Below are 17,395 nucleotides of genomic sequence, written 5' to 3'. Positions count from 1 at the left end.
AATATATATTTTTCTATATAAAAACCTATTGGCCTGGAGTTAAGTCTTTGAGTGTGTGTTCTCATTTATTGCCTGTGTGTGTATAACAAATGCTTAACACTACCCTCTAATAAGCCTACTGCTCGACCACACTAGAACAAAATAGAGAATTAGTATTATCTAATTTTGCCACTATCAACCTCGAAGGGGAACCCTTGGACTCTGTGCACACCATCTCTCACTTTGAGATAGTATATACAGAGCCAACTTCCTACATATTTACTTGTTTGCGTCCACTCTTTTTGTTCTTCAGTGAGCAGTGGCATGGCCAGTGTTTCGTGTGCCCTGGTGCAAGAAAGGAATTGGGCCCTCTGGCTGCTTTTTGAGTGATAACATTAACATTAAGCAATTATCAATGTTCATTGGACCCCTTCAAGCCTCTGGGCCCGGTGCACTGCACCTGTTGCAGCAATTGAAGCTTTGCCCGTCAGTGAGATCGGACATTAGTGTTGCCTTTTTTAATATGATCTCATTTCAGGCTGGTACATATTTGCCCATTTTAAATTTCACTTCGGAAGCGGTTATCTCATTGAAAATGAATTTAACCTGTAGGGTCGGTGAACTTCATTCCCTTTTGTTTCAAACATCGTTCATGGTATTCTACCCAAATACATAGCTTTTTCGTGTATGTTCCCCCTCTGTTTCAAAATTGGTATCTGCTTTTCACATGGACCTCCCCATTACTCGTCCATCTTTCTTCTCTCCTGCTTGTCCTACCAAAGAAGAGGAAAGGCCGCATAGATTGGAACCGAGACCTTCGGTATCCTATTACACAAACCGCACTCAACAACAACAGAGTGGTTGTTCAGCTTTTATGGGGTTTGCAAGAGCCAAGGAAGCCAAGGTGTAGATCAAACACAGCATTTCTTATTGGGTCTTCTGTATCAAGGTCTGCTATGCCTTAGCCAAGCAAGACAGTCCAGAGGGCATTCTTGTCACTCTAGTAGGGCAGTATTGGCTTGTACTGCCCTTAGTATAGATGCTTCAGTGACTGATATCTGATGACTAGGCACTTGGTTTTCCTTGCATGCTTTTGCCAAGCACTGTTGCTAGGAGTGCAAAAGCTCAGTCACTGGCACTCTGCCCAGACTATATTGCATGATTTTCTTGGATAGTATGCACCACTCAAACCAACCAGCTAGAGAGTATTGCTTTAGGACTCATTGATAAAAAGAAAAACATACCAGAAGTATTCATCAGAAGAAAGTAAATTAAATGTGGTAGCAATATTTCTGGTGGATGCATAATATTTGCAGATTCCTCACCACCGCATCTCCCCTTTCAGTTGCTGCCTTAGTTAATGAGATCCCAGGATGTACAAACATGTTACACTGTACTTGTTGCTACCATTGATGTTGTCTCGCACACCTCAGTAGAGAACAGAAAAAGTATCGGGAAATCTTGCCAGCCTGCTATTTGGCACCTACTGTAGTCTGCTGTTGTAAAATGTAGCGGGCAGAGTAGGGCTGATACTCTGTGGTGCCAAACAGAAAATGTATTTTTGGTGAGGAAAAAGCTTCTTGTTCCAATCTGGTGCTTGAGGGATATTCAAAAAATTGGAAATCTGTAGGAAGGTTATTTACCAGAAATATTGTTACCGAAATAACTTTTTGATTAGGAAGTTCTCTGAAAGGAGAGTTTGCAACTACTGCAGTTGCTCTGACAAAACGTATTTTGTAACACATATTAAAGAACACTGTAGAGGTACTGGAATTACCCCTGGTCACAATGAAAGTTAAATTGAACCTATTTTACATGAAGCTTTACGTGAGGTAGAAACACTTGCTAGAGGGGAAATGAGAACAGCTTTATCAAGTAGGTTGAATCAGTAGGCCTCTGCTCAAGTGCAGATGGCACATCAGATGCCTTTCGGGTAACTGTGACCTTTGACACCAAAATACTCAGGTGGCACATGTGTGAGGAGAAATGAGACACCCTGTGAGGACCATCTTTCCAGGTGGCACCCCTCAGGCGATCTGAACTGCGACATGTAGAAATTTCATACACAGCAGTAGCAGACTTCCTGGTGTTCCAGCAGAAAGGAGAACTCTGAAAGCAGGGCCCCCAAAAACGCACCTCTAAGGGGTGTCTGTTCAGAGGAACGGTCAGTCCAGGGTAGGTCTGGATGTACAGTTCTTCAGGAGTCTGAGCACTTTATACCCCTCCCTGCTCCTTTCCAGATCAGAGTGAGGTCAGCGGACTGCCTTTCTTCAGAGGTTTTCAGTAAAAGCAGTCTGTAACTCGACTTCCCGTTAAGTCCTTCTGTGGCACTCATTTTCTGTCCACAAAAGACGCCTCATCCCTCGTCCCCAGCAGAAGGTTGTTGCCTGGCGCGACAAGTGTTTTGAGATCTGCTTTGATGTGTCTGTGTGTGACTCTCCGGCCACAGGACACGGCGGGCGGGACCCTGCAGCCTGCGAGGAGGCGCCGCGCAGAAACCGGCCCTACCGGGTCTTAAATAACTATATATAACATCACCGCGGCAGTGACGGCACTGAAAAGCAACGCGTGCAAAAGAAAAGAACACCTCTGTGTAGAATTCCGTCATTATTAATATTAATGTTATTTACTTGGATTTTGGATTCCCTCATTCCTCTAACCGGATATATTGTCTCTTTATACCTAGTCAGTATTTCAGGATTAACGATGAGTTCATGTTTAATTCAACCTGTTTCATGTGCGACCAAAGTGTGGTTAACGACTACAGCGTCTGCGAATAAAACGCACAGAGCGGAAGGCGCAGAAAGCCCGGGCGTCAGTGCTTATTATAACGCATTTGATGTGACACGCCAGGAAAAGCCGCGCGTTTTTAATGCTATGACCTTCGACATCTGCCATCGCCTGGTTTGGAATCGAGCAAAAAGTAAAAAAGAAAAAAAACGCGTAGGCACAATGTGCTGTGAAAGTAATGGGACATGAGCATTCGGAGTTTCCGGTTCAAGAAAGTAGGCCTGGGGGGTGGGGGGTGGGCGTAGGGTACCGGGAGCTGCTCTTCTCACCTGTGCATGGTGTACGTGTTCCAGGACGGCTTGCAGACCTGCACCCATTGCAGTGCTGGTCGTGGGTAGCTATTGTTTAATGGAGGTGCCCAGCTAGTAGGTTACACTGGCCTGCCATCTGTGCCCACGGTAACGTGCTCTGCTCTCTTGGGGTGCTGTTTCGGGAGGGCGACCTGGAGCCCGAACATGTGGTGTGCATTACTTCCTCCCGGTCATTTTACTGCCGCTCGCTGCCAGCCCTCCAGGGGGGTTAATTACAGGAAAGCCGTCTACAGATCAGCAGGCTGCATAGTTTACATCCAGTCTGGTGTGTGTGTGTGTGGGGGGGGGGGGGGGGGGGGGAGGGTGCTTTCTTAGCACCGGCTCAAGAAGGGCGCACACCCTGTGTCCTGGGGTGTCTGTCCTGAGTACGGGGTGTAGCGTAGGCGCCAGTGACTGCACATCTGTCTGTGCGTGCCCAGGGTACGGGGTACCCTCTCCACTGGAAGAGGGGGTTTAACTGCTGTGTTCCATACGTGATTGGTAGGTTTCAGATACTGCCGCCCCAACCCTTCCTTGGTGGGTGGGAGGGTCTGTGCTGCACAAAGCCTCATCTGTTCTTAGTGCGCCCCGGGTGTTTTGTACCCTTTAAGTCCGGGCTGGTTGTACCAGCCGTTGTTACTGCGGTACCCGAGCTTGGGTGTGGTCGATAAGCCGCACGATGTCTTCTCGGTTCAGTGGTACCCACCTCGCCTCTCCCGGTGTGCGCGCAGTCCGTGCTCTGGCGCACTCCACAGCCTGACAGGCTGCATTTCACTCCTCGGAGCTGCCCGAGGCTTGGCTGGCGTTTCCCGTACTTACAGAATCAGAGGAGCCCCCGGTCGTTTCAGCCCCGCTAGGGACTGTCCTCTCGGTAAATGTTTGCAGATTAAAGTCTCCTCGAGTGATCCAGCCCGGGCCTCCAGCTGAGCGAGGATAGCAGCTCTGAGGAGCCGGAGTGCGGAGGGCTGCAGGACAGGGCGTGTTCGATGGGCACCTTTCGAGGTGAGCCTTCCACTGGTGTACAATGAGGAGCACGCCTGGTTCTCGCTACACATTTTCAGCAGATAACTAAAACACATTTTGCAAACTGCAGCAAATCACGGCGAGTTTGCACGTGCAGTTGCCATTTGCAAGAGGTGTCTCATCGGAAGGAGACGGAAAATATAAACATCAATGGCCGTGTTATTTTGTGGGCCGGGGGCTCTGGTAATTCCTGGTATTCCTTGGATAGGTGAACAGACCGCCCGTCGAGAGAGTGAACGCATCTCCAGCCGCGCCCCGCCCAACCCGACAGGGTGTGTTAAACTCTACAGGGCGGTTTATCGGGCGCTGTCAGCCCGCACTGCATAGTCCGCATAGTTTGTGTGCTGGTTCCTACGGGCCCGCAGGGCAGGTTGGCGCTTCCTAAAGGGCGGGTGTGACGGGTCAGTGTGTGCCGGTGTCTTGGCTGTTTTGTGGATCTGCTTTATGGTTTGAAGGGCAGTTTTTACTGCTGATTTCCTTGATGCTACAACAAACGTTCGCTGTAGTAAGCACACACCCATGACGTCTCCCATACATTGCAAAACACTCAGATGCTGTCTCTCCGCCTTATAAATGCCACGATTTGTAAACGTGAGACACATTTCACCTGTCAGATTGCTAGTGCGCGTGTGTGTTGGGGGTGGGTTTTTTTGCTGAACAGGTCTGTTTTTCTGTTCCAGTGCGACTCTGTGTGCGCTAGGCCTTGCCAGACATATAACCTACTTTATACATTTGTTTGCCAGCCGCTGACTGCCAAACGCCACGGCTCGTCTGTGCGAAAGAGACTATGTGTCTGTGGATTCAGGTCTACAACGTATGGCATACCAGGCTCTCCTCCGCCACCGCGGTGTGTGTGGCCCAGGCAGTGCCAGCTGAGTACCCTCTAACGCTACGCTGTGCCCCCAGCCTTGCAGCCATGCACCTCCTCTGTTTGCTGGGCATGCACCACTTACCTTTACAGTGCCTGTCTGCTAGCTGTGCCCACACATAGCAAATTGCAGCCACTGGTGGGTATACGGAACTGTCGAGCATTCCTCCAGTTTCCCATGTATTTAGTTGACTTTGGTGGACGGGGTAATCTGGTGGCATTTCATAAGCGTAGTGCTTGTGACTATATATTAAAATGTCGGTGTGTGTGTCTGGGTATGTGAAACGTGTGTTCTGGCTCTGGGGCTGCTATAGTTGCTGCGACCGTGACAAACGTCTTCTCGGCAACGTGTCTTCTTCTGGCTGTTGAACGTGGCTGGCACCGTGTGTCAGGACCGGCCGCTGGCCCAGGTAGTTCCAGGTGCCACTCCAGCACAGACATCGGCGGTCTTCAGCCCCCTGGAGGGTGTTTAGGAAACAGAAGTGCTAGGGATGTGCGCGAGCCCATTCCGGGCACATTTATCATACCTCGAGGACGTGTGTATCGACAGCTCTAGATGGATGGAGACAGAAATTGATGAGGGAGACGGGGGGGGGGGCGGGGTGTGCAGAGAGCAGACACATGAAGAACGGCTCTTCCAGTGCCGCTCGTGGTACTGTCCGAGGAGCCTGTCGGGGTTCAGCCTCACCTTCTGTGCCCGCTACCGAAACACTGGGCCGGGTGACCTACCTTAGGCCTTACACTGTGCAGGACACACTCTTTATGGACAACCCAGGGCTAATAGAAGGCAGCAGATCTTTCCTGTCACCAAAATGACACGAATGAAGCTCGCCTCAGTATTCAGTCCCTCCTTTCCTAGGGAAGAAAGGCCACCACTTAACTGGTTCAGGTCTCTCAGCACAATTTCTACCTCCCTCTGCCCTTGCCTATTTAACCAACCCTTATTCGACACCATATGCTGAGTGCTAGATTCTTGATTGTAGAGGACCACGAAACTACTACTTATTTTATCCAGGCCTGCCTGTGGGGTGGCTGGTTTCTAAACTTACTTGGTCCCATCATTTTTTTTTCTGATTCCCTTGTGGAGTGGTCTAAGCATGGGTGGCCCTCCTTACTCTGGCCCACTCTCCAAAGTTAAAAGCTATGCTGTCTTTCATAACCGTTCCCTGCCTTTTTTGTGTGTGTGTGTGTGTTTGTGTCTGAGAGATAGCAGAAACATACTGTGATCCCTGCTTCGGAGGTAGTTACTTGAGATGTGGATTTTCTTTACTGGATAGACAACTTATTCGCAAGCCCATGCTTTCGTGTCCCCAAACACTTGCAGCAGAATGAAACCTAGATGAAACGATTGTTTATTTGATGTCTGGCTTGGGATCTAGAACAAACATCCTAATAGGAGTCTGCCCAGTACCGCTTGAATGAAAGACCACAGGCAGAGGTGTAGTTTCAGGGGTGGGGAATATTTGGGGTGTTGCACTCCACTAATAAATGTGTTTTCTGGTAAATAGTTGGGTACAGGTGCTTTCAGTCGGGTATGGTTAAGTGTCTGTTAGTTTTAACAAGACATTTTTAAATACACACAGATAAAATCCTACACTCACTCTAACCCTCTTCTGCTTTGAAATTCTGCAAAAATGTTGGTTATTTTACCAAATATTGATTTTTTTTCTTTCTTAGTACCTCTACCAATCCATATTCTTCTCCTTTTTCACTGCCTCTAAAGTCCCCCTCATGCGCCCAGCTTGTTTACAGTGTATTTTAACATTCCATGCCAGAGTGATTGTTAGGAAATCTGAAGCTTGGACCCCCCCAATCTTAGTGACAAAGCTACCCCTCTGTCCTTAATGAGTTTGAACCCACCCATTGGCTCTAGTTGGAACTTAACAACTGCCCAGCTGTCTGAAAGATTGAATAAATACCGGGTGTCATGGTCCAGTGAGGCAAAGCACTGTGTAACTATATTCCGACACCCCTGAACCTCATAGCTGAGTACTGCTGTTCTCCCTAAGGCCCCGGATCAAACCTTACGAGATCTACCCAGGTTATGCTTCATTTTATGCCTCTGCGAGCAAGAATGTTAAGTAATTCGAAAGAACTGCAGCACCTTAGCTGCATGCAGAAAAGTAGGCAGACTGCCTGTCAATTATAGAGACTGCGGCGGGCTCACTCACTGGAACGAATATTACCATTATTTGTATTGTGGAACCCCCTCAAGCCTGAACACCTGCCAGGTGTGGGGAGACCCCCCCCCCCTTTTTACTCCTTGATCTGGAACCAGGAAAGTTCCTTGAGTTATGTTTCAAGTTGCTTCTACTGACTCTGCCTGGTGGAGTGACATCCAGTGGTCGGTAGACCATGTCTCACTAATCCTGAGTAGAGCAATATCTTTTTCAGTCAAGACCAAGAGGCCGCCAGAGCTCAATGTCCTCTCAAATGGCCAAGAACCCTGACAGCGTCTTTGGGATTTGGCCTTTCCTGCAGGGTCGATCTCAGACTTTGTCTTCACCCCTTCTTTTTTCTGAACCTGATTTTGGCTTTTAGAACTCTGTGCATTTTACTAGTGCTGTAGTGTTTGCACTTACTCATTTAAACATGGTAAAATTGGCTTATACTCAGTTGGCATATTTAATTTACTTATAAGTCTCTAGTACAGTGGTACTACATGTACCCAGAGCCTGTAAATTAAATGCTACTAATAGGCCTGCAGCGTTTATTTGTGCCACCCGTACAAGTAGCCCTTTAAAACCTGTCTCAGGCTTGCCATTGCAGCCTGTGTGCAGATTTAAATTGCTAAGTCAACCTGGCAAATAAACCTTTTTGCAAGTCTACACTTTCCTTTTTAATACATATAGCCACCCCTTCAGTAGGTCCTAAACAACCTATGGGTCAGGGGGGGCATTCCATTTAAAAAGTGGGACGTATGTTTTAAGTTTTACATGTCGTGGTAGTGAAAAACATTTAAATTAATTTTTAACTTCTCCAAGGCCTACCTCTTCTACAGGATAACAAGAGGTTACATTATATTTAATAAGTTCTAACTTTTTATTGGGAATAGTTATACATGTCATGTTCAAACTGAAATGAATTGCGATTTAAAATCCTCTTTAATGGTAAATTACATTTTGAAAATGCCACTTTTAGGAAGTTAGCATTTTACATCCTTAAACTTTCAGGAACCTTCTAGGAGTTTCCAGCTGCCTGGGCCTGTTCATTGCTCTCTGTCAGGGATGCTTATTAGGCCCAGAGAGGACCTGGGTGTTGATCAGAGAGGGCATCCTGCCAGGATGGGAAGGGTAGAGCTGTTTCCTGCCCCACTTGCATTTCAAAGGAGCTGCTTCATCGCACTTGCAAAGAACTTGACACCAGGCTTTTGTCACCCCAGAAATTTTGGGACGTGGGCAGGGAGGAAGTAAATTCCAGTACCATGTGTGGGAGGAAAACTCCAGACGTTTATTCCACTTCAGAGCTGGCATTGGGTATAAATAGTGGAACCTCAGACCCTTTCTTAAGTACACTGCTGGACCTGTGGAGAACTATAGAAGGACTGCCTTATACTCCATACTCCATAGGACTTCCCTGTCGCTTGAGGCCTGCCTTGTTTCTCAGAGGACTGCAGTTCTGTTCTGCTTGATGGCCTGCCTTTTCTTCATAGGACTACCCTGCTTCTTGAGGCCTGCCTTGTTCTTCAGAGGACTGCCCTGCTACTTGAGGTCTGTCTTGCTGCTTGAAAGAGAGAGGACCTTCTCCGTGAACCCAGGACTACCAGAGTGACTCCAAAAATTGTGTCTGACCTCTTGTTCTGAGCTACAGGGACACGACAAGCTCCAGATGCCTCCCTGCAACTGCCCAGCTGACCTGCTGCAACTGGCCCTGCCTGGAATTGCAACTGGATCTGCCTGAGCCCTGCTGGAGTGAATTCCCAATCTCTAAGAGTGCCTCCCCCGGACCTGGACCCTTGATTGGCCTCCGTTGGTCTCCTCCTATGAAATTCTGACATTTTGAACTCTGCGTGACGGACTTTGAGAAGTTAGCATTTTCAGAGGGTCTAACCTGGTCCCTGTATCCGGTCCACACTCCATTGCTGTCTGCGTGAATTTATGACTTTGTCCTGGTCTAGCACTACACCAGATACCCACAGCTAGCTCTTTCTGCTTCTCAGGGCTATTGTTATTGAAACCTTTAAAATTGCAGATCTCAGGTTCTACTGATTGGATTTTTTGTCATTTCAGTCTAATTTTTTTATTACATTTTACTCTATTTTTCTAAATTGGTTTGTGATTTTTCTTGTGTTGTGTTTTTACTTTAGTACTGTTTGTGTGCTGTGTAATTACTTAACACAGTAAGTCTGTTAAACCCGATTTTTTTTTTTTTTTTGTGCCAAGCTACCAGAGGGTTAAACACGGGTTAATTTACTGTCTTATGTGGTTCACCCTGACAAGGATTGTGGTTGTTGCTTGAGAAGGGTTTTCAACCCTCTTCAATCAGAAACCCAGTTTCTTACAGCGTACTTAAGGAAATATGGGCCAGCGCCCCTCAAATTTTCATCTCTAAGCCAGGTCTCCAGGCACCATAGGGAAGATCACAACATCACTGCCTCCCTTTGTTAATTACAACTAGAGACCCATGCATACCCTGTGAGTGATGCTGTCTTTTATCAGGATGAAGCAGTTCAAAGATGTTGCACTTTAAAGTGTGTATACATACCCTGGTAGCTTTGGAGGCATCTGTATATCTTAGCCATATCTCTGTGAGACCATGGTGCATGCCGGTATTAGTCCTGCTAGTCCCACCATGGTGCTAAAAACTGGGGCATGTTCATGAACACTGAAGGAACTAAAAAAATCCCACTACCACAAGTGTAAACTGGTGGAACGAACCTGGCAAGGCCATTAGATCTTGTTTGAAGTTTAAGTCTGATCAAACCATTAAAATAACTGCTCCAGTGAAGTGAAATTAAACAAAAATCAATTACAGTCTGTATTCGAAACATCTGAGAGATACATAATTTAATATGCAGTGATCCAGTGTCTTTTTGAGGTGTAAACTAGTCTCCAGTATGTTGCAATTTATGCACTCTATGGAAGGTGGAATGGTGCACGTAACTGTCAATAGCATGAGGTGAGAGAAATATTCCTGTGGGCAGAGCTAAAGCCAATTTATATTTATTTTTAAAAGAATTGATAACAATAGATCTTGCAGATAGCTACCAAGCCAGACCTAAAAGAATCTGAATTTCACATTGGATTGCTTCCTTTTAGTTTGTTTCTAATAACCAGAAGTAGCTTTGGTGTGAAACAACTGACCCAAAGCGCCCTCTCCCTCAAAACTTGCTTTTAAGCTCCCTGTGACGTCCTACAACCCTAGAGCTGTCCTTGGTGCTGTATCCCCATAGTATAAAACATGCCCATTATTGTGGAAAGAACCTTGGACTCTTCTGCGAACCACAAAACTACTTTTTTCTTACTGCCTGCTGTTCTGTTATAATTAATTATTTGTTCATGAATCCGTTTTTGTAGGTTTTCTGTAATTGAGCAGTTTTCTTTATTGTATTTTGTGTATGGTAACCTATTTTGTTATACTGTATCTAGTCTTAAATTAAACACCACTAATTCTGACCTAGGCCTGGGCTGCTCGACTAATCTAGCCCAGCAGGTCAAGGAGGCTTTGAAGGCTAACTCTTCCACGTCAGGCGAAGTACTCAGCATCCATGTCAGCTGGGAACATGTGCAGTCTTATCTTTGATACTGCTGGTTGGTCCTTACAACCTCTACCATCTAAGGGGGGTCCTGATAACCTTCACCTTAGTAGGCTGGTATAGTAGTGTGTGGTGTGGGTGTGAAATAAAATAAAGTTAATGGGTAGAATACTTGGAAATATCTCCTCTACATGCTTAACCCTTACTGTTGGAAGAAGAGCAAGACTGATTATGCTACTGTGAAAGGTCTGTCCTCATTCGACCTATTTCCCATTACAGCCAAATCAATTTCACATAGTCATAAATTACAGACCCAAACTTATATATGTTCATCAAAGACCGTCCAATCCCATTTTACCTAGTTATACAGCCCAAACCCTTACCACACAACTCACTTATACATATACAAAACTAATGTTATCTAACCCTCTGTAGTACGCTCTGAGACCACATAATTCACTACCCACACAGTTCCAAGCTCTCATCACCTAGTGCAAACCCCTCTTCACCTAGTTATAGTTAGGTAACAAACTGCCTCGACCGTGCTCCTCTTGATTGAAAGTTATCCTAAATTACTCATTTGGTAATTCATACGGTTGTGAGCCGTATATTCATTTAAAAAGCATGAGTTGGTTTTGATTGGCTCTATTTCACTCTTCTTTTTTTTTTTTTTTCTGTGATGAGCAACACATGTCGCTTGACCTTCATGTGGAGTTATCTTCCCCAAGACACTGAAAACTAATTGTTTCAGTAGGGCGAGATTCAAAGTGCAGGAGGAGCGCTGCCATGGTGACTTCCTCAATCAGATCCACTTCACTGTGTACACAGATTTTTTTCTCAGAATTATTTTAGATTATAATTCGAATAGAATGTAGGCTATTTGATGTTATTCTGCTGGCACAAGATCCGGCTGTGTGGAGTACTCTGGGCATAGACAGGTTTATCTAAATCCCAAAATGTTGATAGGTTGTGTCAGTAGAGCCCGAATGTCCTTTACTGTCTTCATTAACCTTGAGGGATTTAAGAATCCTGCTTGTTGAAAATTGCTATGCCAGTGTTTTTTTACGATATCTGTTAAAGTTCTTAATTATCTCAATCTTTAACTATATTTTCCTATTTTTACATCAATAAATGTGTTTGGGTAAGTACAAGATGTAGCAGGATGTTGGGTGCTAGAGAGGAAGGAGATGAGCTTCCAGGTGTTGCCTCTTGCGATCCTTGCTGAGTGGTGACCGACCCAGCTTGGTAGGGGAGGCTGGAGTATAAAGGAATAGAAGGAATAGAAGGAGCAGTAAGGGCCTTCAGGGTTGTCTGTGCAGTGATCCGCAAACTGTTTGATGTATGTGGGGTGAGTTGATGAGCACCACACTGTGGAATCTAGATCTTGTGTAGCACCTGAAACATTTCTGGGAGCAATGCAGATCATTTTAAACACTATAAACGCCACTTGTTCAGCAGAAAAACATCGTACATCAAGTACTATTAACCTTTACTCACTAACCTTGGGAGAGTTGCCCAAGCTAAGAAGCAAAAGCTATATATGGTCACTGTAAGTGAGGCCCAATTAGTTTATCCTCACCATAGAGGACATTCCTACCCAAATTGTTTAGACTTGTTAGAGTTCACTTGTTCACGAATAAACATCATACACCAAATATTATTAGCAAGTACCTTTATTCACTAACCCTTGGAGACTTGTCCAATTAAAGAAGCAAAAGCTATATGTATAGTCACTGTGAGGCCCAGTTAACTCATCCCTACCGTAGAGGACATTCATACCCAAATTGTTTAGACTTCTTAGAGTACAAGTGGATTCCTGGGAGCTGAGAAATGTTATACCGTGGCCCGAGTCAGATGGAAAGGTTGGTAAATACCAAGCAGCCTTGGTGTAACCTGGGTGAGAAGGTTAGGTGATGTAAAGAATGTGCAGGCTGTTAAACAAGAGATGGATGAGCAAAGACTGCAGGCAGGGATTTAAGGGTAAAAGAAATATCTTGCTTAAAGCTCTAGGCCCATAAGTGAACAGCTACTCAGCTCTTCTTTCCCTCTCTTAATGCTCAGCAACAGGAAAGACCCTTCCTCTCCATCGAGTAATTATCTGAGGAAACAACCGGTCCGTAGCCCCTTGGGTGGAGTACTCTCATAGTTTATTTTGAGAGGCCACTTGGCTCAGGAGAGACCAGTCATTGTTGGCTACCCTCTCTTTGCTGTATCCACAGTTTCTCTGTTATAAAACCCACCGTGGATCCGCAACTTAACCACCCAGGGGCTTTGCTAGCTGCGCTGCCCTTCAGGAGAGCTACGCTGGAGGGCCCAGAGTTCCATCCTCCGTGGATGGCACCTGGGGCTGCACCGGAGCAAGTCTGTCCCACTTGAGGTTTTGGTGCTGATCTCCATTCTAACCCTGGCCCATGCCTGAAAATGGGATCCTGATGTATGTATTGCTTTTGGTCTCTTCTGGCTCGCCGAAGGCTGGATTACCAGAGTTCTTGTAGAAACTCAGAGAACTATGGGAGAGGGGCAGGCTGATAGTACAGACTCCTCTGGTAAGTTAAGGATCGCAATTGTACTTTTTAATTCACTCATGCATATAAAAATGTAACCCTGGTGTCCTCATAGAATCTTTTTTTGTATCTATCGAGACCTTAATTCCAACACTCTTGTTGTTTGTGACAGTCTGTTTAAGTGCTACACCTGGGGTGCCCTTTCCATCCCGCATATTTCATAACACGCCAGGCTTTACCTACACATAGCTTTCAACCTTCACTGTATTGCCCAGTATGAGCCTGATAGGTTGGATGACTGACTGGAGTGTCCTTTCTCCGATTGCAGCTCCCGATGAAGATGTCCTGGTTAAAGGGAAGCAGTCCATCAAGAGCCAGGCGCTGGCACACCAGAACTCGGACAGCGAGGCCCTGCTGGAGGGAGACGACGACACCCTGTCCTCCCTGGAAGAGAAGGACCTGGAGAATGTCACTGGTAACTACAGCCAGCCACTGATGAGTGCTTCTGGCCCACAATTACATTAATGAAACCGTTTCTGTCCACCTCGAATGTGGGGCCGGATCTGGGTAATCGTGCGAGTGCCCCAGATTGTGATGTTTCTGAATTCAAAACCAATATTCTGATTGTGGGAACAAAAAATATCGAACACTACGCGACCGCTTTCACACAGATATACGAAGCCACGCATTCATATACGGACAATAGAATAGAAATGTGAGGCAAACAGATTGAGACGCAGATTCACACAGGCACAGAAGCGCGCGCTCGGAGTCTCGCGTGTAGCACGCGGGCACGTGCGGAAACCAGAGTTGGCAGATTCACCTAAACAGGGGCGCGCGCACACAGTATATATACGCATTAACAAAGAAGTGGCACTTGTCAGAGACTGGCAGAAGCGGGGGCACAAAGGCGGTCTTATGCGCATGGGCGTAGTTTCGGGGGGGAGGGGGGAGGGAGTAATGGCGTTTTACACCCCCCCCCATAAATGTATTAAGTTAACTAGTAAATAGATCGGTACGGGAGCCTTCTGTCGGGGACGGGGAGGTGTGTCGGGTTTCACCAAGCAATTTGACATGCAGAGACAGACTTTAAAACACACACACCCTCTTCTCTCTGTTTTGACGTTCTTAAAAATGTTGGAATGTATTACAAAATATTTTGTTGTAAATCCCACTAACAATCTGCACTGCTCTCACTTAAGCCCCTCTCATGTCCTGTTTCCCAGATAATGTATTTTACCATGTCATGCCAGCTTGATTCTTCTGAAGCTCCCCAGAACCCCCCCCCCCCCCCCCCCCCCCCCCCCCCCCCCCCCCTTTACTGACCAAGCTGAGGGGCTGCTAATGCGATGAGGGACAAGCCGTGCCCGATGCAGACTGACAGGTGGACACAAGGTGCTGGCAGGCACTTCATGCAAACAGTAACACGCACGCGCTGCAGACACCCGTCTTGACATGCACGCTCACACCCAAACACTGCTTAATAAATAAATAACTACAGATAAGTACCGGGCAAGCGCTTTCCTCAGATTCCCGCGCTCGGCCTCTTTATCGCACTCTTGCAGTTTCCTTTTCGTCTCTGCTGTCTTGTTGTCACTGTTTTCGACCTTCTATTTCTCCTTCTTTACCCTTTTTGCGTTTTTCTCGCTGTTTCTCTGGATCAAAATTTGTGGGAGAAAAATAAGTGCTAGTTCCCAAAAACGAGTACTGGTGGGCCCCACCTGCATCCACCAACTCAAACGAATCACCCACATGGAGAGTAATTAAGCACTAACATGGACCTCAGTATTGCCTTGATAAACAAGGACATAATCCATCCCGATATACCCTATTTAGACCCAACCAACGGGAAAATATGCAACCACTTCGATGTCATCTGCCTCTCCTCTCTCTTTCGAGTCTCATCTGCAAACAGAAGCTGGTAGGAACCACTTCCAGAGAACAGCATGATGGATTTTTTGAAGTGGGGCAAGCCATGAGGGCATACTATGAAAGACTAGGGAAGCCGTGGATGGGCAGAAGGGCGGGTGATGCATAGAGAGCAGGATGCAGATGTGGGGGAAGACATGGAAGGAAGAACGCGGGAATAGATAAAAAAAAAAACATGATGGGTGGAGACCAGGATGAATTGACAAACAATTAAAATAGAAGGATGGAGAATATGGCAAGATGGATGGATGGAACGAGGAATGCTGAGAAGGATGGCTCCATCGAAGGCGCGAAGTATGGATGGAGTAATGGAGAAAAGTAACTAAGGATAGCGGGAAGAAGAGGATGGATAGACACAAGGATGGCAGAATGGGCAGAGAAAGACGAGAGCTGGATAAATGGATGGGTGGGCGGGTTAGATGAAGACATTTTTGCATTTTATTAATCGTGATGCAGTTGATTACAACATTTACATGATACAGAGCAAGTTACTAATAACATAAAAGGGAAGTGCAACCACAAAATAACGCTTTTAGATCGTATCTAAAAATAGATCTAACCAGTGCCTTGAGAGCTGAATGAATGAATGAATGGGTGGGGGTTTACAGGAAGAAAGGAACAATGGGCGAATTATTTGAGAATTCATCCGTAAAATGCATCATTTTGGCCACATTGTTTTCGGAATTCCCATGTGAAAGCAAGTGAAAGTGTGCTGGGCTTACCTTACTCGCAGTACCATTCGGGATATGGTTCTTCGTGGAAAATGTTATGCTTTTCTGGCCATCTCCTTGCTTGTGTGCCCTGTCTATGTTGGGCCACTCATTTGGTGCACACTTCCTGGAAGAAGGAAGTGGATGAAAGGTCTGAGCCCTCTGTTTTCAGGAACTTTCGTGTTTTCTGCCCGCCTTTCACCCTTCCACGATGTCTCGTGTGCTTTGAAATGACAGAGGCGTCCTGCGTGTAATACCAATCGGGGTAGAATCGATTGCAAGGGTGTCTTTGCAAAGATGATCTCCCAGCTCATGCATTTGAAATTGGGAGGTTTCCAGGTGCCTGACCCCTCCACCCCGCACATAGCGTGGCGTGCTTCCGCTGCAGCGCCTCCGTGCATCCGTGGAGGTGAGAGGAGCCTTAATTATATAATCTCGACAAAGGCGATGGGATTAACACGTAATCCTCGCTAATAAAGTGATGCGACTGGGAATGGAGTGTGAATTGTCAGGGGGACCCTGGGCCCACGCAGCTGCCGGCCCCTTGTAATTGAATGTCGGAGTCTGATTGAAAAAAAATGTTATTTCTCCTCCGGATTACTCGCTAATGCCCGCAGGCAAGGGAGAGGGCCCCTTGGAGCGCGTGTGGTGATGAGCTCAGGGAGAGCAGGGCTCCGGAGCCGCGCTAGGCTTGCCCCCTGGCACCCATGAAGATTGATAGCGCATTAAAGACCCGCGCCCCTCCGATCGATGCTCAGCACAATCCGTTTGCAGTGTTTTTGGCCCTCGTTTTCCCCATCGATTGCCTGACGCGTGCGCCTAATGCGCAGACACTGCATGGATCCGGACCTGTCATGGCTTTGTGTGCCTGTCCCCGGCCTGCGGGGGGTGTTGTTTGCGCGTGTTTAGAGGCCAGTGAGTGGGTGCCCTTGAAAGCTTTGGCACTAACTGGTAAATGCGGCCAGTGTGAGGTCGCACTATGGCAGCAGAGGGCGCCCGTCGCAATCCGCTCCAAGGAGAAGGGGCTTCAGCTGAAACCAAACACTGGCCCTGCGCAAACTGCAGAGCCAATCCGAGCTGACCCCGCACCCTTACCTGTGGGGTGCGGAAATCCTCCGCATTCTTAACCCCATTTACTGTTTCTGTGCGCCTCGGGGCGGGTGGATTAGTCGCGCACCCCAGGTTTTGGGGTGTGTGTGGTGGGGGCTAGGGGTGCTGCGGCGGCCCTAACTGGAGTGGGGCCTGACGCTACCCGCAACATATTTGACCTCATATCTGTCTGTTCCAGCGTCTTGTCTGTAAAGGGCTTTAAAGTCCGAAAAGAGCAGCTCCAGCTGAAACCAAACACTGCCCCGAGGGGGTGGGAGGGAGGGACTGAGCCCTTCGGGGTCGTGTTAAGAGTGTGTTCAGCATGAAGGTGTCCCTGTGGCCGGCCCTTAGTTAGCGGTCTCCAGGTTACAGACGCCCTCTTGTCGGAACAGACCTGCTTGTTTCACCCGAAAAAGATGCATGGTTGCCGTGTGAATTTGCGCAAGGCGTGCAGTGTGCACGTGCGACGTACATGGCTGTCGTGGTTGCGGGTATATGCTTCGCCCCAGCACAGACCA

The 17,395-nt window shown here is 47.0% G+C and overlaps 1 protein-coding gene across 3 annotated transcripts in view; it reads left to right on the top strand.

Moving 5' to 3' along the window:
* The window catches only part of LRBA (LPS responsive beige-like anchor protein), a 1,864,610-nt gene that overhangs the window by 1,109,571 nt on the left and 737,644 nt on the right, over positions 1 to 17,395 (top strand). For all 3 annotated transcript variants that reach the window (XM_069242641.1, XM_069242642.1, XM_069242640.1), the window contains exon 39: positions 13,478 to 13,624. In XM_069242641.1, coding sequence (XP_069098742.1) covers positions 13,478 to 13,624 — 147 coding nt within the window. The remainder of the gene's footprint in view (positions 1 to 13,477; positions 13,625 to 17,395) is intronic.

Source organism: Pleurodeles waltl, chromosome 1_2 (genome assembly GCF_031143425.1).
Source record: "Pleurodeles waltl isolate 20211129_DDA chromosome 1_2, aPleWal1.hap1.20221129, whole genome shotgun sequence".
Classification (NCBI taxonomy): Eukaryota; Metazoa; Chordata; class Amphibia; order Caudata; family Salamandridae; genus Pleurodeles; species Pleurodeles waltl.
This window is presented reverse-complemented; position numbering and strand designations above follow the sequence as displayed.